Below are 21147 nucleotides of genomic sequence, written 5' to 3' on the forward strand. Positions count from 1 at the left end.
CGTACTAAAAAGTTAACTCATTTCTAAGTCCCTGGACACTTTCAAATGCTTCTTATTTATTCAACACTTTTGGTTTTGGCCCATTAAAAAAACTCACTGTATTTCACTATAGTTTCCCACATGCCTTCAGGCAAAACAAGATGTCTCCAAGCTCAATTTCAGAAATGTCTGAATAAGGCAACAATAAATGCAGTTATTTCCTGTATTTTCTCCCTCCTGCATCCGTTTTAAGTGTGTCAAAAACTATCTGTAACAGTTTTATCTGCATTCTTATAACAAGTTTAGTTATGTTATAGTTACTACTTAAAAATGAGCAAGTAATAGATAGAAATGGAGGTGAATTAGTGAGCAACTACTTCAATAAACATAATGTGATTCGTAACATGCAGCAAATAATATCAATGGCAGATGTATTTGGGAGATCATGTGGCAGGCAGGGAGTGAAATGACAAGAAAAAACAACAACAACAACAACACACCCAACCAAAAAGCCCAGAACTGTTTACACAGCAAAGACAGAATACCTGGCAAGAGGTTTTGGATATACTTTCTGGTGACATCTAACTATCTCTGTCCAGCAGCAAATGCTATTTTGAATACCGAACCAACCTGGTGCTGGCCAATTACAGACCACAACAACAAATAAAACCAATCCTGCAGCATGAAGGTCAGCAGAAAGAAATGACTTCTATTTACAGTCCAACTGTTCCAGCTCATTAACTTCAGGATCAGGTTTCAACTTATGACCACATCTGAAATAGATACATCATTTCCTACTCCATTCACTGTGACCTATAGTATCTGCCAGACTTCATGAATTACATGATCATGCTGCATGGCACAGCCCAGAACTCTCCGCATCTCAGCCTGTTATGGACTATACCAAGTCTTACATTAGCCCCATGATATCAGCCTCCTGGACTTGAAATGAAGAAATGACCTGGCCAGAAAGCAGCTGGGCTCAGGCACAGAAGTCAAAACAGATGATCTCATCTTGTAACTCACAGCAGTGACACTCAAATAGTCACCTTATATCAAGTCCAATAACCTGTGTTGGACTACAGCAGTCTCCAAAAAGAGGGTGCCTTTACTTCAGGACATTTAGACAGATATTTTCCCTGATAACTTTTTCCAGTGTTTAATCACCCCGCTGTTCAGAATATCAAGTCTTTTCTTCTATTTTGCATGCATCTTGCTTCAATTATTTGCCATGGGTTCCTATTATGTCTTTCACTGCTTGATTAAGCAGTTAACCCACTGTTTCTTCCAATGAAAATTATACACAGTAATCAAGTCCTCAGAGATATGTATTAGGGAACACTACCATTCCTGAGTCTTGTTGATCAGATGACACTGTTACTGTGTTACTGTGAGGAGTCCTCACAGTATCACAAATGCCTCTGGACGTAGATATTTTTGTAGACAAGCAGCCTACCACAAAAGTGCAACAGCAGAGGAAGGGGGAAAGGGGAAGGGGAAAAAAAAAAAAAAAAAAAAAAAGAGGAGAGGGAAAAACAAGCTATCTCCAGCTTCACTTTGAACAGTTTCAGCTAAAGCCAAAACTGTACAATACCTAATGGCCAGTTCACTAGGGAAGAAAAAAAAAACCCTGGAACAGAAAAGTCTGAAACAATCATTCATAGCAACCAGCTTGCAGAAAGGGGGTAACAATGATGTGTAACAAGCTTGCAGAAGAAATGAGTACTCTAGGGACTGAATGGGTGAGGAAAGGGAGGATATGTGAATCAAAAGTCCAGGTGAGACATGACTTACTAGAATCACCACTTGCTAAAACTGCTCTTATTCCATAGAGATTTCTTGATTCCTAAATGTGTAACTTTGTACTCTGTATTAGTGCTTGATACTTTTGTACTGATACTTTTTTTTTTTTAAAGAAATTGTACTGATAGAATGACCTAATTACAATATTGTTCTTTGATGAGTTATAGAGGCAGCCATAATCTGCCTTAATTACAGAAAGCACACTTTTATGAGCTTGTTTCTACAGGGACAACTATAACATCAATGAAGATCATGAATCAAGCCTAGCACTGCTCTGCGCAGCATGCCCTAGAAATACGCTTTTCATGGGAAATCTTCATTAGAGGCTCTTGTTAAAAACTGCCCAATGCACAAAGCCGCTCAATTTCTTTGTTTTTGAATCAGAATGTCAGCATCTTACATTCTTGAAAACATCCCAGATATAACTTTGATTAACCAAAGTCATGATCTCAAACAATGTAGCCTGGCTTGTTTGACTAGACCCCCTTCTGCAAAACTTTGTCAATTGGTATCAAACTCCCATCTGTCCTTAAGAAAATTAATATTATGTTATTTGTTCCACAGTTTTTCTTGAGAATTATATTAGTTTAGCTAGTCCATAATGACCTTTCTAAATATTGGCTTAATTCTTAGCTTTCTTCTCCCCCCGCCCCCAGCTTTCAGAATTTTCCCTGGAACTTAAAGATTTTCTAAAAATAATACCACTTGGCCAGAGAGATTCTTCTTTTATAATTTAGCTTCTCTTCTTCATTTTCACTAACTCCTCCAACTTTAAGGGAAAGGGAAAAAAAAAAAACAGAGGAAAAGAAAACAAACGTTCCACTTTTCTAGGTGATCATCCTTTCAAATTTAAAGCTTCTGATCTAGGCCTCTGCAGTATTATAATTGTGATTGCTGTATCATTCAATTCACATAGCATCCAGTAAGTAGCTCAGTCAAGTCATCATCCGCTCATCCCTAAATAAATCTAATTCTTCTATACAAAGAGATAGATTCGCTTCCTTCATAAAGCACTTCATCTGGATATTCATCATGATACCCAAAAATCCGATCGCCTTTCCTCAGCTTTAACCTAGGAGAAAAACATTCACACCAAGCACCTAACCGTGATTCCCCCTGCTAGTACCATCCTGGCTTCCCTGCTAAACCCAAGAAGTATCAGTTCTGTTTTCATTCCATAAAGACTTGTCTAATTCCTTCCTTTGTGGTGCCTACTAGACAAGCTCATACAATAAATATTTTAGTTTAAGCCTCCCTTGCTATCATAATATACCCTCCCACAGAAATTTGCCATTATACTTCCCTCACTGGCAAACCTCCTTATTCCTTTGTCTTAACAGCAAATTCTTGGAAGCAGTCTCCTCTGGTAACTGCCTCGTATTTTATTGTATCAGTTCCCTTTTGCCTCCCACAGTAATGTACTCCAAACAGTTCCACTGTTAGATGACTCTCTGTTGATGTTCTTCCATGACACTGCTCACCTCCCAGAAACTGCTCCTCCTATCTGGATTCCCTGGCCTCTTCCATATATTGACAGGTCCAAGGGCCTCTCCTGCTCCACTTGTCAGCTTTGGACTGCAGCTTGGCAAATTTCCTTCTGCTGATGTGATGACACACTGTTCCTCCTATCTCCACTGCCTCAGGTCAGCACAGCTCATCAGTGGTTCCACGTTGTGCATTTAGCAAACAGTTCCAGCCATACTATCATCTCTCACAGTAGCAGCGGATTTCCCTTTGCAGGTCCCATGGGCAGCCTTTCCCTTTCAATAGCAGGATTTTCCACTCACCAGGATCTCCATCATGGTCTGTCAAGCAGCACCTCCATCAGGCTGGCTCTGCATTAGTGCCCATTATGGCCCACATCTGCCCGCACTCAGCTCTGCCCTCCACCTGCCTGATCCTGGTGCCTAAGGCCCCTTGTTCTCCTAACACTCCTGCAGCCCACCATTATCTATTACTGTGCCTTACAGTCAGTTGAGCGGGCTGCCCCATTGCCCTGGCATCAGTTTCCCTCCACAGCACACCAGACCAGCTACAGGAAGCAGAGTCTCCAGGATCCCAGCAGTACCGAGGCAAAGAGGTACAAGGACAGACGAGTACGACCAGACAGTCGACCTTTCCAAAAGCCTGTTCTCTTCTAGGAGAAGTTAAAGGAAACAAAATTTTGTATTTATTTTATTCACTCTTTTGATGACAAGTACTTTAAAGCCCTGCCTAATGGCTTTAAGTCATCAGACTGCTCAGTGCCAAAACTTCCATTTAGTCATTCAATTTCAAGTGTTCTATCTAGAATGGACTAAAAAGGGAGTGTGGCAAACCAAGGAAGACATATATACAGAGTGGGTATCTCAGGCACTAGCATCACCCGTTCTGTATCTGTATTGTTTTATTTTATTTTCTTATCGACTCCACCCCTGCATTTTCTAACAGATACCATGCTCCTGAGTACTGCCCAGAAAAACAAAATTATGTCCTAACACACAGGATGACTTATGAGTTAATCTAAGAAGTTCTAGAACCTTTGACAAGTCAGGAGCCACAAGATAACTTCGCTTGGAATTCTGAGGTATCGAAGAGATCACTTCAGACACCAAAATCATTCTGCTAGACATCACAACAGGTGAACACAGAGCTGCATCAAAAAGGAGAGGAAAAACTAAGAAACTCAAGTTTGAATGCCTGTATTTTCCTCAGGCCAAAGAAACCATTATTCTTGTCTTGTGCTTCAATATCCTTGGTGCAACCCTCAGCAGTATGTATCAGCAGAAGGTGCTATGAATTAAAAAGCATGATGATCCCTACCACAGTTCCTACCAACCATGCATCCTGGGTTTCCTCTAGCGAGATTCTCCAGAGCGACACCAACATCTTAGATTGAGCCTCATTTTGTAAGAGAAGCAGAATCCAACCTCCAATACCATGTTCAGCTCTGGAATGGCAGAGCAGGGCATCCCTTCCAGAAAGAAAGGCAGGTTCTGTCATATTCCTGTTTAAGAATATCCTTTTTAAGTTACTATAAACTGTATCTGCTAAGGGGCAATTCCAGGCTTTTCTACTCTAAGTGCCTGTTCTGAAGATTTACCTGAAAGAACTTGAAATAAGGTCAATACCTGCAAAAAACACAGCGGTTATCAAATAAAGTCAGACTGCCATCAATCTTCTTAACACAGCACTCTACTTTCTATGTGACAAGTGCTTGCCAGCTTTGTACTAAAATTTAGCTAGTATAAGGAAATCCAAGACAGGAGAAGCTTTGAAGAAAGCGCATATGATGTTTCTTTAGCGTCGTCTGCATCAACACCTTTTAAGTTTTTTAGAAGACAAACTGTACTGCAACGTTATTCACTTTTTCACCAATTGCCCCTTCATCCATCACAAATAAGTTTCAAAATATTTTTATAAGCAACCAACAGGGAAGAAAATGAGCAAAATTACCTCATAGTTTGCCTCTATGTAAGTGTACAGTTCAACTTTACCTTTGGATTTTGGAATTAACTCTCCACAACTCAGTATGCGAACTTCAGCATATGGTTTACTAGATGCATCTGTTTTCTGGTTTTCTATTTCTCTCACAACTTCCTGACCTGAGATGACTTGTCCAAAAACAACATGATGTCTGAAGAATTTAAACAGAAGTAAGAATTCTTAGTACTTCATTTTCTCAAGGCAGTTCCCAAACAAACAGAAGAAGAAGATAAGAGATATTTACCCATCTAAGTGAGGTGTAGGTTTAGTTGTTCTGTTGTTTCCAGATTTTAATTTAAAGAGAAAAACAAAGTCAGTATTAGTGAAAAGCAGTCAGCATTTGAAGCACGTCATACACACATATGAAGGTGAAAGTTATTCTGAGTGAACTAATAACATTGAACAAACCAATATATATTATACTAAGGTTGTGTGCAGTTAAAACTATTTAATATTTTATACATTAAACTACATATTCAATTCATTACTTTGATTATCACATTTTACTGAACAAACAAAAGTGCACAAGTTTTTAGACAGCATCCTCATATAGGATATACTAAGTATTCTATTTATTAGATTATATAAATACTACCAGAAACAGATATAAAAATTAAGGCAACTGTCTCAGAGCAGGAAAACTGCAAATAACCTTCTACACATTAGAAAATAAAGACAAATCAAAGGAAAAAAATATCTGTCTGTACAGATTATTTGACACAATAGTAGAACTGACATTCTCTCAGCTATCCCCTATACTGGCATTACTAATGCATACAGATGTCAGCCATGGCAGAAGTAAAAAACTGGGATAATTACAGTAACAATCAGTCAGAAATCCCCAAATAAGGGTCTAATGGTGAGTGACATCCACAACTCACCATGTTAATTAAGGTCATGAAACACGGGTAAGAGTGATCTATTTCAAGAATGTTTTCTGTAGATCAACCAGATTTAAGAAGAGTCTACTGCAACGTATTTTAAGAATTTAACTGTAAATGCGACTACTTTTGAGAACCCCCAGAGCTGTTTTGCTTCCTTCCAGACAACACTCATTAGAAGAAAGTGATAAGAGTTCTACAAGGAACTAACAGGTTTGCTTTATCGCCCAAGTTATAACACAGCTACTGAAAACTACCAAAAGCTCTTTTGCACAGACAATAAGCACTAAACACACAGGTGATAAAAATAGTCAGGCCCCAAAACACCGCATTAGGGAAATGGCTACTTCCATGCAATTTTGTGAAAAACCATAAACTTTGGGTTGCACAGGAGCTGGTCTTGAATATTTAAAAGGATTGCCTTTACAGCTTACAAATGGCAGACTACACACACATTTTAGGACAGTACAATACTTACATAAAGAACTGTGAACCATTTGTATCTTTCCCTCGGTTGGCCATTGAAAGGAGAAATTCTTTGTTGTGCTTTACAGCAAAGCTTTCATCTAAAGAAAGTGGTTTCAGTTACTTTAAATATACCACATATGCTTAGATAAATCTAAGTAAACTCATCCTTATTAAATAAATCTGCTAGTCACTTCAGTAAAAAGTTGTATTAAAAATAGATTCAAAATAATAGCTATTTTTAATATATTATTCCTTCCATTCTAAATAATGCTATTTAATAATGAGAAAAATGAATTAATGGTTTATAGCCTGAGAAAAAAACTAAAAAAAAAAAAAAACAACCTAAAAAAAAAAAAAAAGAGTATTCCTGTTCAAGAGATTTGTTTCCTACCAACATTAGCAGAGACCTCATCATTTTAAGTCGTTGCTCTTTCTATTCTGCACACACTGATCACTGTCTCTCTGGAGCAGAAGTAGCTTTTTAGCTGTGCTTTAACTATTAAGAAACCCCTCATTTTCAGGCAGTTTTGCTGTTCTATTATTTTTTAATACATATGGATATCCAGTTTGATAGCAATCCCAAACAACTTCTGTTTGTCTGTCACGATACACAGATGAACTTATCAAGCTGGCCATTAAGAAAATAAGTTTAACTTGAATGAATCCTACTTCTGATGAGCAAATCATTGTAACAGTTCAAACTAAATCCCAATGAAACTGTGAAATGTAATGACTATTCTTTATTTAAGACATCTGTAAGAGATTATCCTATCGCCCTCCTTTCCCAAAAATGCATAAAGGCTGTTGGGGGAACCGAACTCTTCAGACAGAGGAAGTTTGCTCAATATTGTTTAGATACAGATGGCAGGAGCAAGCACTAACAAAGAAGAAAAGACCACTATCTGTAAGGCTATGGTTTCACATCACACTGCGTCACTGGCAGTGAAAGGGACGGTCCCACTCACTCTCCAGTCACCTGTACAATTGCTATCTGGCATAGCGTCAAGTGTCAATCTAATCCTATGGTGCACTGGTTAAGGGATCCACAAAACCAAAACTCCCACGAATTCAGTTTCATACTGTGGCTGAGTTGAACAGTCAGCTTGCAACTGCCAGAAGGTAGGTAGAGGTTTTGCTCCCTCCTCCACCTCCCCCAACCACACATTTCCTCAAACCCAGCTACTCATTTGTGTTTGTTCTGATGCTTGCTGAATTATTGAATTGGGTCCACTCACTAATATGGAAATAAATACATTCTTTGCTGCAATTGTCTTTGGGCATTTTAGCAAGCTGAATCAGCTGAAAGTCTGATCTGAATGAGAGTTAGTGCAAGGTAAGACCTCCACCCTCTTTTGGCAGTTGCAAACTATTGATTCAACTCAAAGTCTGATATCAAATTGCAGCATGGCCCTACTGAAATAGTGAGTAATAATTTTTTGATTGTTTGCTGCAAGCTCAGACAAGAACCAATGTTAAAAGAGAAGTGGCAGGGAGGAGGGAGGAGCATAACCACTCCTGCTGGTGGCAGCTAGCCATCACATGGGTTTAGGTGTAATACAAAAACTGCTCTGAGAAACACAGAGAGGCTCCACTACGTTCTGGACAAACACAAGCTGAGAAACACACTGGAGTGCAGAAGAGGTACTTCTTCTGCAAGACTGACTGAGAAAGAACCAGGACTGTGAGAAAACTGACAGCCTCTTTATCGTTAATTTCTTTTGGGTTCAGGAAAGCAGGGCTTTATGCTTTCTTTTGAATAAACATTTGCAAGGAAACCTGACTCCATCACACCTTTCTCCTTTTCACTGGAGGAAAAGACAATCCCCAACTTTTAGCTAGCTGCTCAAGCCAAAAGTGTATGTTTAAAAACAGTTATAAAAATGTAAATCTGGTAAAATGGACAAATACAAAGGAGTTTGGTTTTAACTTTTCATTAATTAAAAAGACTCATATCTTAAAAGTAAAATAAAATAACCTGAACTGGACAAAGGCCTCTAAGACCAGACAAAATCTTAACACAAACAATGGAGTTCAGGTTTACAGAACAAGACTACAGAATGTAAACGTGATTGCTTATAGTAACATCAAAACACAGCAGACTGATAAAACTCTTACCTTCAAAAAAGCCACCATAAATGGATTCTCCTCCCCTGCCATTTCCTTGGAAGGGGAAAAATGACAGTTACAACTTAAAGTAGTGATTAAAAGAGTCACATTATGTGGAAGGTGCTTCATAATACGAAATATTGATCCAACTGCATCCAAGTCACTGACATTATTCTTCAAGATATGCAAAGAAGATCAAGACGCATCTTCGTAGTCCCAAAGCAAACTTGGCAAATAAGAAAGTATTTTCCCACGTATTCTGCTGTACGCTCCCTTTTTTGTTTATTTCCCAGAAGCAGATATAATATTTTACCCTCCCATTTAAACCTTTCCACAGAAGATATTTCATACTCTGAGTAGTGAGATAACAGAGCAGAAGTAAGCGTGTGTGTGCACATGTGTATAAGTTTATAGAAGTTTTCATGTAAAGGTTCTTATGCAGAAAAAAAGGGAAAAAAAGCAGTAAAATCACAGAATAATTAATATAAGTAAATGATGCTACACAGAACTCCTGCAATAGTCTATTATATAAGCATGAAAGTTTTCTTCAAAGATTCACATCGTACCTTCACTGAAGTCACCTCCTTGGATCATAAAATCTTTCACAACCCTGTGAAAGAGACAACTTTTGTAATGCAATGGCTTTTGGGTGGATTTTCCTGTACCCTTTTCACCTAAAGAAGAAGAGGAGGAACAAAAAGCAAAATTACTCTCTGTACCTGTAGAATCTCCACTACAAAAAAGTGCTATGTAAGCACTTAATCAAAATCATCTACTAAGCTTTGAAAAATTAGCTTGTGAGGTAGACATGTAATACCAGTAAGAAACTAGCATTTAAGAAAGCAGAGCAGAAACTACCTTCTGTCTCTACAGTTATACCAGAAGAACTCCTTACTGACATTAGTAGACAACTCTAGTCTCTTCCATGCAGATTAACTGAAATTAAACAGCCAGTCTAGGTTTAAGATAACTGGCATTGCTCAGAAGCATGCAAGAAACACTCAGATCTTCAGTTACAACATGGCAAGGTTAAGGTACCATAAAAGTTCATAACAAAAACAAAGAGGCAGGGGGAAGGAGAAGGAATCTTGTTCCCTCCCCCACTCATGATTACAACTGCCATCTTCCTCCCTTATATCAGCTCTGGTGCTTAAGACCCATAAGCAGACTCTCTGCTTCAGCTACAATACTATCTACTTTCCCTGCTACCCTCAAATAGATAAGGTCTCTGCTGAGTTACCAAGATGAATGGCTCATGGTGAGTCCTGTGAATGGCAGAGCCAACCTGAAGGTAACAGTAAGGTAATCAGTGGGAGTATGTTGGAAGGAAAAGGATCTCTTCCTCTCAGTGCTGGCAAACGATTAGACTGTATCTTCCTATAATCTTATTCTGACCTTTTAAACTGGCAGCTTTTGTCAAGGACAGTTGCCTCCAAACTTATCTGTGACAGACTGGTGTCTCCATATGGATCTGACTAGCCAGAAAAAACACTTTAGATAAGAACTTTGATAAACGTGAAGCTGTATCTGTTCCACTAACTTGGCATAAGCTTAACGTAGGTATGCCAGGAAAACATGGAGCTTTTGACCCCTGTTTTAAGAAGAGAGTGTATACTTTTCAGAACTGCCCCAAAAAAATTGGTAAGGAAAACAAATAAAATCAAAATTTGAATTAATTTGCTGATGATCAATATCATAAACACTCTGCCCGTATATCTTCCTCAGTATTCTTAAGTATGTTAAAGCAGCAAAGTAGTTCAGCATCTGAATTTGATTTCGAATGTCAGCGACTGAGTATGAACTTCATAGTACTTGTTCCTGACCTGAAATGCTGTTGAGAGACTTCAAGTCAAAAATTTAAAGCAGTAGCAGGGAATAACATCTTTATGCAATAAATCTGACTTTTGGGCACTTGATAGCAGATCAAGAATGCCATAGTCACATGATAACATACAGCCATTAAAAAGAATCACTTTAAGGTTCAAATTTGGTAACAGATTTTGATAATCTGACCTTGTGCCAGTAAACCTAATGTCAGATCAGATAATACCTACATTCCTGCAGACATCATGAATGGTGCACTAAGTGTTCTAGCTAACCTGACATGAATGTAATTATGCACCCACACCTGATTCAGATCATATTAGTACTGCTAAGTGATTCACTATTAACAGCTACAGAGCCTTGACCTGAAAAACAACAGAGCTGGAAGGAAAGGAAGCAGAAAATACTGAAGACAGAAACCACGTATGCTATTTATGTATTCACAAAATTATTCCTGTGATAATAAATTTAAGTTTTGCTAAACTGTCAGCATTTTCAACAAAAGCATGCAGACCACAGGACAATAACTCTGTTTGGAAATGATTCCAGGAGAGAATCTGCTCAGTATTTTGTTCAAGAAATAACGTGAATTTCAATAGGAGTGGAAATCACCAGTCTCCATCAAGAAAGAAAAATGGAGGAAAAAACCCAAACCAAACCAAAACAACACACAAAAAAACCCCAACAACAACAACAAAAAAAACAACACCCAAAAAACAAAAAAACAAAAACCAACCAAGAAAACACCCAAACTAATGAATACCAGCAATACCTTTCAAATACCTCAAAATATCATAAGACTGAAAAGTAAGTCTGCACGGTTGACCTCTTATTGGCTATGTTTCAAGACGGGATGATGTTATATAATGTGAACAGTAATATCTATGCTAGTAACAGAAAATCAGCTTACTGTGTCCGCATTTAAAGTTGATTAGTGTACACTCCCTGCAACATACTAAGCCAAAGCTACAACTGCTTTGATTCTACATCAGATGCATATGAGAAATCAGCTAAATCTCTAGAGATACCAAGAACCAATGTTTTCTGTACCTATTTTTATATGTAAGAAAATGTCAGGAAAAAAAAACCATAGACATCAAACTAGCTAACATGATATTACATTAAAAATTATAAATAAAATTAAAAATCTACAAACCTGTGCAAAGGCAGCGAAAATTCTCACATGTCTTTGGACACACATCTGAAAACAGTTCAAAGACCACTCTTCCAGCTAGAAAAAGAAAGCCATATTTATTATGAAGTTAGCCGGTATTTGTATTATTCTTATATAATTTACATGAATATCATGTTACTGTATGGATATTTCAGTTTTCTTACCAGGTACATTGTTGATGGCTATGTCAAAAAAGCAACGAGGTCTCTGGACCTTTACTCCCATGGCTTCAAAAGTTTATATACTGTAAGTAATAAAAATAAAATTTAGTTTTTCCCCTTTGTGTAGTGAAACTGTGTAAGTCAGCGTAGAAGATTTTACAAAGACAACAAAAACTGCAGAAAAGCAAACCTTTGAAAAAAACAGAGAGCAAACATAAGTATTTTTAAAGTTTCAGAAAACACAAAGTATTTTAGGTAATTTTCATGTTTTGTAGACTGAGTGATTTTATTCATGTTTTCTGCAATAGTATTAAATTTAAACTTGAGTGCCATACTTCAGATGAGGAAATACAAAAAGTAAAGGTACTGTAAGGTATGGGGATAATAAAGCTTAAAGTCTTCTTGCTATCCAGATGGTATAGGTAATCACCCGAGTTGTCTGCTCCTAGAATTCTATATCCTAGGTAAAATAAGCAGGGGGGGAAATCAGCTTTGAGATCAAACAACTTGTTTGAGTGCTCTCAAACAACTTTTTGCAACTGCCTTTCAACTGTTTAAAAAGACGACTTTGCAATTTCAGTTAGGCTCAGTGTTAGTGGCTGAGGAGGCTGCCATCTCCACATGCCAACCCACCCCTCTGGTCAGGGTTACCAGCTTCAGATCACGCCTGTTCTCCTCAGGAACACATCAGCTGCTGCAGTCCACAACCCAGTTCAGTTCATCTCAGTTACTATTAATTACCTGGGCCATGAACTACAGCTGCTCAAGAGAGAACATACTGCTTGCCTATGAGCACAGAAGGGTGAACAGCCCGGGATGGTGAACTTCTTCAACTGCTGTAGGTGCGTAATAATTGCGCAAGTCAAGTAGGTATACTTTCAGAAATACCAGAACTTTTGCCACAAATAAAGAGAATGGTCAAAGAGCGGAAAATAACTTATGCTGGTTACAACTTGACAAATCACCAACATACTGTCATGTTAAGACTTAAGCGTTCAATTTCTTAGGAACATACTCCCTGGATTCCTGTCACTGCAGTTATCAGGAGCTGCTCTAATTAGGATCCAAACCATTCTACATGAAAAAAATATAAAGATGCAGCTCTTCCACAATTACTGCTAAGTGAAATGATTTTGGCTTTTTATTGTTTCTTTTCCTTTTATGTCATTGCTTATCTCCTTTGAGTCAGCATCCCTGGAGCTATTTAAAAGAGGTGTAGACATGGTACTTAGCGACATACTTTAGCAGTGGACTTGGCAGTGTTAGGTTTATGGTTTGACTCAATGATCTTAAGGGTCTTTTTCAACCTAAATGATGCTATGATTCCTTATTGTGAATTTTAATACAACTTTCCCCTTATCTTTGAGTATGTAAGTCCCTTTATTTTTGTGTAACAGGCAATGTCTTAATCCCATTTGCATCTCTGGCCTTCCAACATCATGTACAATCGTGATATTCTTTTCCTTTTCCGAAACCCCATCCTCTCTGAATTACTTCAGAGAGGGGAAAAAAACAATCATGGCAAAAGGATCTGTAAGACTGGAGTACCTTTTCCAAAATTGGGAATATAATCCATAAATTTTCAGTTCTAATTATTTTTTATTGCCAGAAAACACTACTCAAATCTAACTGACATACTGCATACGTCTCTCCTACAGCTTCACTCGTAGCTGTGCCACAGAACAGCCTCGAAAAATTCAATTGTCACCATCTGTCACTCTCAGCTTACGAACAAGAGGCTATAAGAAATCAAGACAGCAGTGTAATCATGTTAGTCTATTCTCTCTACTTGTGCTCCGTGTCACTCCTAATGTGTTGCCAAGATTACACAGTGAAAATCACAAGAACAATGCAGGACTGATTTAAATTAAACACCACTCAGTAGTTTATAATTCATGTGATTTTTAGCATGAGAAGACTTCACGAACATGCATTATCTCACTAGATATCCTCTTAGCTGTGTAACGGATACATTAATTCACACAAGCCAGAGACTCGTCAAAAGCAGCAGGCTTGCCTCATTCTACTTGCTCCTCTCCCTGAGTTAGCGTTTCTCTTCTATTAGTACAACAAATTTTGGAGCCAGGCAGATAAACAAATAGAGAAGACACCTGTAGCTGAGAACTTTGACATTATCGGGTTAGCAGAAGGCTGACCAGCTCACCACGCTGCTGCACAAACTCTGGGGCAGCGCAAGGAAGGTGGCAACGTGGGCAAGGGAAGGGAGACAGACAGGTGGGAGGGGACAGACTGCCTTCAGAACTGAGACCAGCCCAAAGGACAGCCATCAACTCACACTGTCAGCAGCAGCAGAACAGACGATACAGCTGTGCGGAAGGGGGATTTTTTTCTAGGAAGCCTCTCAGAATACATGCTACAATAAATATTGTTTGGTGGTAGAAATGACAATTTTAACTGAACTGTGACATCTAAGGACCAGTAGTACCACAACTGATCGATCAATTGTACCCAAACTTTAAACATATAGCTGTAGTGCTTGAGTATGGATGGATTTAACTCCTGCTTTACAGGCAATTTGCTTGAGAAATGTAGAGGTATGCCTTAACATTTATATACAGTACTTTAGCCAAAATAAATGCAAACTATCTTAATATGTGACACAAGTTTTATCTCAAACATTGGTAATGACTAAAACTAAATTGTAAAATAAATGCCAATATACCTACATCAGTCAATTTTTAACTCCATTTTGTAGAGAGCAGGGCGGGAGAAAGAAGGAAAAAGTAAAGAATTCTACCTGAATCCCTATTCTCACCAACTTTTGCTCAATTTGATGTTTTTCTACCTCTACGTTGTTTCATGAACAGTGGAACAAATCAAGTTTAGTCCATGTTCTAAATGTTACCTCCAGTGTCCCCTGCACTTTCCCTAAATCCTCCAATAATATCCTCTAAATACTGGCTGCGCTTGGTTCTAAATGACTTATGTCCACTGGTCAGTATGAACACCCTGACTGGACAAACACCAGGCCAAGTAAATATACCTAACTCTCAAGCTGATATTGCCTAGTAAAGCAGGCTAAAATATCAGTGACATTTATCCTACCTACCTACCAGTCAAGTGAGCGTCTCCTCTCCAATATACTTAAGTATCCTTTGCACAGTTATTACTTCAGACAGACCTTCTCCTGAAGTGCTACAGGGAAAACTACTGAGTTACGAATGATCCATAAACTAATTTCTATTCATGTAGTATTTAGTACCAAATACAATCTTGTACATACTGATCATCTAAAACTTGTCTGTATTAAAAGCAAGTACATGGTTTATGAATGTTAAATACAAAACTAACAAAGAAAAACAATTTGAAAATACCAAGAATAAAGTCAGAAAATTACAAGTAAAACTCAATAGTACTATATGTCTGGCAACCATAGGGCTTGCATGACTTGGGTATTTACCTCTTCAAATTTATTTTCAGTTAGAATGTGGATACTCTTAACCCACAATACTTTGCATTTTTTAATTGTGAACTTCATGGAATTTTACTAGTGAAGGGAATATGATTGTAAAGTCAACCCAAAAGATGCTCATTATACATACACACAAAAATGTGCTATGCAGAAGGGCAATCTTGAGAAGTCAGCTCACTTCTTCCTTCCAAAACTCTGTAAGAAAGGACAATACAACAAGCCAAGTACTATCCTGAAATGTTCAAGCCATTCATCATACTCAACCACCTCCTCTTTGAGGAGCCGCTTACTAAGTCTAAGTAGAAACTATGCCAAAAAAGAGGAAAAACCAAACAACCAAAACACCACTTCAGTATATCTAACAAAAGAGGCCTGTTTGTTTAATTTCTCAAAGTGGAATTACAGTTCAGCTTAGAGCATATTTGTGTTTATTGACTAACACAGCAAAAATATTTAGTCTTCTCAGAACAGCTGCATCCATAACCAATGCATCACCAGCTGCGTCCGTCAGGGTTCACATCCCTTCACACCTCCATCAGCCTCACTATTTTGTTCAAATATTTGCAGGATAAAGCTGGCCAATTCACGGGCAGGCTGCAGACAGCTGTTCTCCTTCAAAATGATCTGTGCCAATGGAAAAAGATAACCATCCCAAACTGTTCGCAACCATCTCTCTGCCAGATATTATCACTCATATGTGTTGATATGCTTAAAAATACATCTTGGGGAATCTTTTTCAAAATCACCTGTGCTAGCAAGGATCTGGTAATGATACTGTTTAATATAAACTAGCTCCCTTTGACTGAAATGGGCTAGGAAGCACTCACAGATGCACGCCAACTGAAGTATCAATGTGTCATGCGTTTCACGAGAGCTGATGGCAAGAGCAATACACTAGTATTTCCTAGTTTTATGAGGGGAAAAAAAACCCTTTATTTGTAACTATGCTGAACAGGTCACTGGACTACCTATTTGTTTCCATCCCTGCACAGGACAGAACAGATTTGGAGCAAAGATGTATTCAGTAGGAAAAATATATAGTGTCCTATTCCTTCACTTCTTTCTCTGTCATCACCAGCTCTCCCTTATTTTTAATTTCTCCTTGACCTTGCCTTTGTATTTGTTTCCTTGCATTAATTTACAATTATCTGCTGCGTTAGTCTTCATTCAATGTCCAAATGAAGTGAACAATAAAGTGCATAAATTCACATTCCTAGCATTTTGTTTCAGGCCATCTACAAATGCAGGAAGACAAAACTACATTCATTTATATTACAAAGATAGCCATCTGGAACCTTCAGAAATATATTTTTAAGCAAAACTTTGAGTCCAGAAAACACAAATGCACAAAGTGAATACTGAACATATATCACATTCACTAAGGCTGTGGTTCCAGTCACTTGAAGCCAATATAAATGTAGGCTGATACCAGGAGGGAGGGCTTATATATCCACATGTTTAGCTTTCATAAAGGTGGCCACTTAGCTGCATAAAAACTACCCTTTCCTCCCCCCTCCAAGAAAAGATTTGGCAGCAGCACATATCAGCTTAAAGAGACGGTGGAGCCATAGACTAAAAATGTTATATGTTCATTCCAGTATGGATTAAACTGGAAATGAATTTATGATTATGAAATGGGAGACATGACATTTTGTACCTAGTTCCATTCCTGTGTTAGAGCTTTCAGCTGTGTTAGGATGATACTGGAGGTGTGAACAACAAAAATCCAACCAGCCCAACCCTCAATCTCGATAATTTCCTCAGCATTTCCCCAAACACCACCATCTTCTCCTCTGTGTTTCACCATCAAAAAACTCTGAATTAGCAGCAATGACAACTAAGGAAATTAACTTTTTTTTTTTTTTTCATTTTACTAAGCAGCAGCACAGGATTTTTGTTGTCAGCAGATTTAGGAATAAGGCACCACACTTGAACACATTTCAGGTTTAGGATGCTGTCTTTGCAGTCATGTGGACTTAACACATTTATAAGAAAAGAAGGGAACATTTGTGTTCTACATGGGTCTATGAAATTTATGCAGGAACACCTTCTACTTATCATCAGAAATCACATATTATAGGTTTTCAACCTGACTGCCCCTTCTAATGGTATTTAGAGGAAAAAAGCCAACCACAAAAAAGACTTTCAACATTTTTGCAGGCAAAAAGTGATTGATACCACTTTCCATCAGGCCTCCTTCTCTAGTATAATTCTACAAGTCTTTTTTGGACTATTGAGATAGTATTTCCCCTCCTCCCCCCAAAAAAAGATATCAAATTAAGAGATACCTGGCAATATCAACCCTTGTCTTCCATGAACATGAAACAAGAGCCTGCTACCCTCTTAGGGAGATTTAGGAAAATACCATCCTCAGATAGGTCCTGACTAAATATGCAGTACATACTCGTAACACTACTGCATGGCATAGTTCATTTACATCACTTTCAGTATGATTTTTTGCAATTATTGACATGAATTCAGTCTTCTTGTACTGAAGTATATAAGGAATACACAGCCAGTTATAACATCTCAGCTGGGAGAACATAACATTCAGCTGAGGAGGTAGTAACATTCTCTTAAACTATTTAAACAGAAATACAGGTTCCTACTAGATCATGCCCTTTGTTTTATTCTCTTAGGACAGAGACACCTACAATGAAAAAGATGTTAAAATATCTAACCACACTCTTGTCAATAGCAAGTAAAAAGCTTTGTTGTCAAGAGTTAGTCATGATTTTCTACTACCTAATTTATGCAGAAAGTACTTTTTTTTTACCTGTTAAGATTTGTGAAAAAATACAGGTGTTTGCTCGCAGGTCTGTGCACAAATAAGTGCCTTTGTCGGTGTTCACTGCTCCCCCAGAAGCAGCAAAGAAACTCGTCCATTTTGATTCTACTATTCATAACCAGAAAGTGGACTAGCATAGGTCTGAAATCATGAATTTATATTTTAAAACTTATAAAATGCTAAGAAAAGGCAAGTTTTAGCATTGCATGAAAGGGAAAAAAGCTTTTAAATAGTCTAGTGTAATCTCCAAGCCATTAGCCTATTAGGATCCCCAAACTAAATTTCAGAAGTGGAAGCCCTTCCTACCCCTGTTACTGAAGATGAGAATAAGGCAAGACCATGCAACAGTAAGAGAGAGTTCTTAATGCTGATCCATATTTGCCAACCATAACCAAAAAAAACTTGTTCTATCATCTTTTATTCTCATGTTCTCCTCCTTTCTCTACTACTTTAGCTCTAGATCCCTTCCCTGCCTCATCCCACCCCCCTACCTAAAGCTCACTCCATTAGAAGATGGCCAGATTTGCTCCCTGGCACTCACTGACTCTGCTTCCAAATGGAAGATGGCTCCTAAATGCACATGGCATGGAGGAGTGAACTGTAGTGGAGACATCATGCTGCAGCAGAGTAAAATCCTCCATTGCAGTACATATTCTTCACTCCAAATTCCCTCATAATCCACAGATTTTCTGAGATCCCAAGGGGGAAAAAAATAAATCTTCTTCTGATAACAGCTTGATGACTGCTCAGCTAACTTAAAAAAAGTTTCTGTTTCACAGAAAAGGACTGGAAAAATGGGAAGTCTTAATAAGAAATACAGTCCCAAAGGGTGCTCTCCTCAGAGGATTATTGATGTTGGTATCCTTTATATGTTCCCCTTCAGATCTACTTCATATACAGGAAACTATACTTCTTTCGAAATCTTTATGAATAATTTTTGAAAACTGATAAATCAAGCTCTGCGAGTTTAGACAAACTAACACTTCATAAATCATGTGCAATTTCCATATTTTTATCATTGTAGCACCTAAAAATTTGAGTCATGCCGGACCCCAATGCATTAATGAATGACAACAGTGACACAAAATGGGGGGAAAAAAGATAAAGCAAAAGAAAACCAAAAAACAACAAACCAAAACTAAAAACATTTATCCCTGTCCAAAGAACAGCTTCTTCTGCAGGCAATATAGAACAAAAACATGAAAAACAAAATATTCTCTCAGAAGATACAACTTAGAAAATAGACTTTATGCAAAAGACATAGTCTCACGTTCCTCTTAAAACAGATCTCAGATGATTACTAAAATGCAACTAACTAGTCAAACATTAGGCAACTACTAGCAAAGGTGACTATCATCATTATGGCGGATACTTTTCTAATTGTGACTGAATTGTAAGGCAATGTTTAGCACTACAATCAATATTCTGTCCACATTTTCAATAAACTATTTCTTTTTCTCCTAAGCCTCTCTCCTTCAAAGCCTCCTCAATGACTCAAAGTACAATCATATATACACAGTACTTATAGTTTGGTCGTGGCTGCAAACAAAATGAGCCTGAAACTCATAGAAATCCAAAAAAGAGGCAGAGGACCCTCCTGCTAGCCGCGGTAGCTCCTGTAGGCTCCACTTCCCCAGGAGAGGCCTGCAGAGGGGAGGAGAACATGTGGCACGCAGAGCGCCCGGTTACTTCGCCTTCTAGGGGAGGAGGGAGGACTCATTCAAACTCCCGAGGAGGCACCGAGCAGCACCCGAGAGGCCGACCAGGGCGCTCGCAGCGGGCAGGCAGCCCCGCGGCGTGCCCGGCCGGTGGCTCGCTAGGCTGCGGAGGGCCAATGCCCGCCCTCGCGGACCCCACCACCTTACCACGGGCCGCGATTTTCGCCAGGCCCCGTCCGCCACTTCACCCACCCCTCCTGCTCCCGCCTGCCTTCGGGCCCGGCTCGCAGCTCCTCACACAGCCCCCTTCCTCTCAGGGGCCACCCGCCCCTGGGATGCCCGGGGCGCCCCCTCAGGGAAGCGCCGGAGCCCCGGCCGCGGCCCGCCCGCCCCTCGCACACGGGCCGCCGGGCCTTGCGAGGGGGCGTGTGTGCGGGGGGAGCGGGCGCGGGCGACCGCAACTGCCCCACGCCCGCCCCGAGCGGCGGCCGGGCCGGGGTAGTCCCCTCGGCGGGCCGGGGAGGGGCCTGGGCTCCCACCCCCGTCCGTAACCGAGGCTCAGGCCCCGCGGCGCCGCGACCTCCGCCCCCCCGAGCCCCCGGCGGCCACGCCGCGGCCTGGGCCGCGGCCCTCGCTCGGCCGCATGGCGACCGCGCCGGACCCCGGCGGCGCCCGGCTGCGGCGCCGGCACTCACCCCACTCGCGGCCCGCGTCGCCCCGCGCTCCTCAGCGCCTCGCCGCCATGTTAGAGCTGGTGCGGCACAGACTGCGTCAGTGGAAGGAAAGGGCGGGAGGGGGCGACCCCGGGGGCGGTGCGGCGGGGGGGCGGGCGCGGAGACGGGAGAAGCGGCACCCCGGCCCGGGAAGGGTGAGGGGGGTCGCCGGCCGCGGTACGGCCCTGCCCGGCGGCGGGGAGGCGGCGGGGGCCGCTCGGAGGGAGCCGAAGCGGTTGGGGGAGGGGGGCGCCCGCCTCCTCCAGCTCGTCAGAGGCGCTCCGCCCCCTCCCGCCGCCCGGCCCGCCGGGGCGGCTGCCGCCCCGCGCCCCGCCGCCGGCCCCGCCGCCTCCGGCGAGGCTGGGCGCAGCGCGGGACGGCGCCGGTGTCGCTGCAGCGGCGGGAGGCCCCTGCCTTGCGTCTGCAGGGACGCGAGTGCTTTCCGACCCAAGGTGTCCGGGGCCAGTGCTGGCCTTCCCTGCTGGCGGGACGCTGACGGGTGGCTCGGCGAAGAGCCCGGGAAATGGCCAAGGGACTGGTAAATGAAACGTCCGAAACAGTACTGGAAGGGCTTAGGGTTACTCCAGCAGCACCCGGCACACGTCGTTAGGAACTAAATTAAAGAATTAAAACGGGAATTTAGACCAACTGTACGCAAAAAAAAGTTCCTGGTAATCCTATCCCATATGTCTGT

The 21147-nt window shown here is 40.5% G+C and overlaps 1 protein-coding gene across 3 annotated transcripts in view; it reads right to left on the reverse strand.

Moving 5' to 3' along the window:
- The window catches only part of PPIG (peptidylprolyl isomerase G), a 29535-nt gene extending 8827 nt beyond the window's left edge, over nucleotides 1–20708 (reverse strand). The window contains exons 1-8 of one of the 3 annotated variants that reach the window (XM_082313730.1): nucleotides 20436–20708; nucleotides 11865–11944; nucleotides 11683–11757; nucleotides 9269–9376; nucleotides 8712–8756; nucleotides 6607–6694; nucleotides 5492–5521; nucleotides 5259–5398 (exon numbers count right to left, since the gene is read on the reverse strand). In XM_082313730.1, the coding sequence (XP_082169856.1) occupies nucleotides 5259–5398; nucleotides 5492–5521; nucleotides 6607–6694; nucleotides 8712–8756; nucleotides 9269–9376; nucleotides 11683–11757; nucleotides 11865–11925 (547 nt within the window). In that variant the 5' untranslated portion in view covers nucleotides 11926–11944; nucleotides 20436–20708. Of the gene's footprint in view, nucleotides 1–5258; nucleotides 5399–5491; nucleotides 5522–6606; nucleotides 6695–8711; nucleotides 8757–9268; nucleotides 9377–11682; nucleotides 11758–11864; nucleotides 11945–15424; nucleotides 15496–20435 lie in introns of those variants that run through there. The other 2 variants (XM_082313731.1, XM_082313732.1) reach the window with 2 other exon arrangements.
- Nucleotides 20709–21147: the final 439 nt, after the last annotated feature.

This window comes from Platalea leucorodia (genome assembly GCF_965183815.1).
Source record: "Platalea leucorodia genome assembly, chromosome: 5".
Classification (NCBI taxonomy): domain Eukaryota; kingdom Metazoa; phylum Chordata; class Aves; order Pelecaniformes; family Threskiornithidae; genus Platalea; species Platalea leucorodia.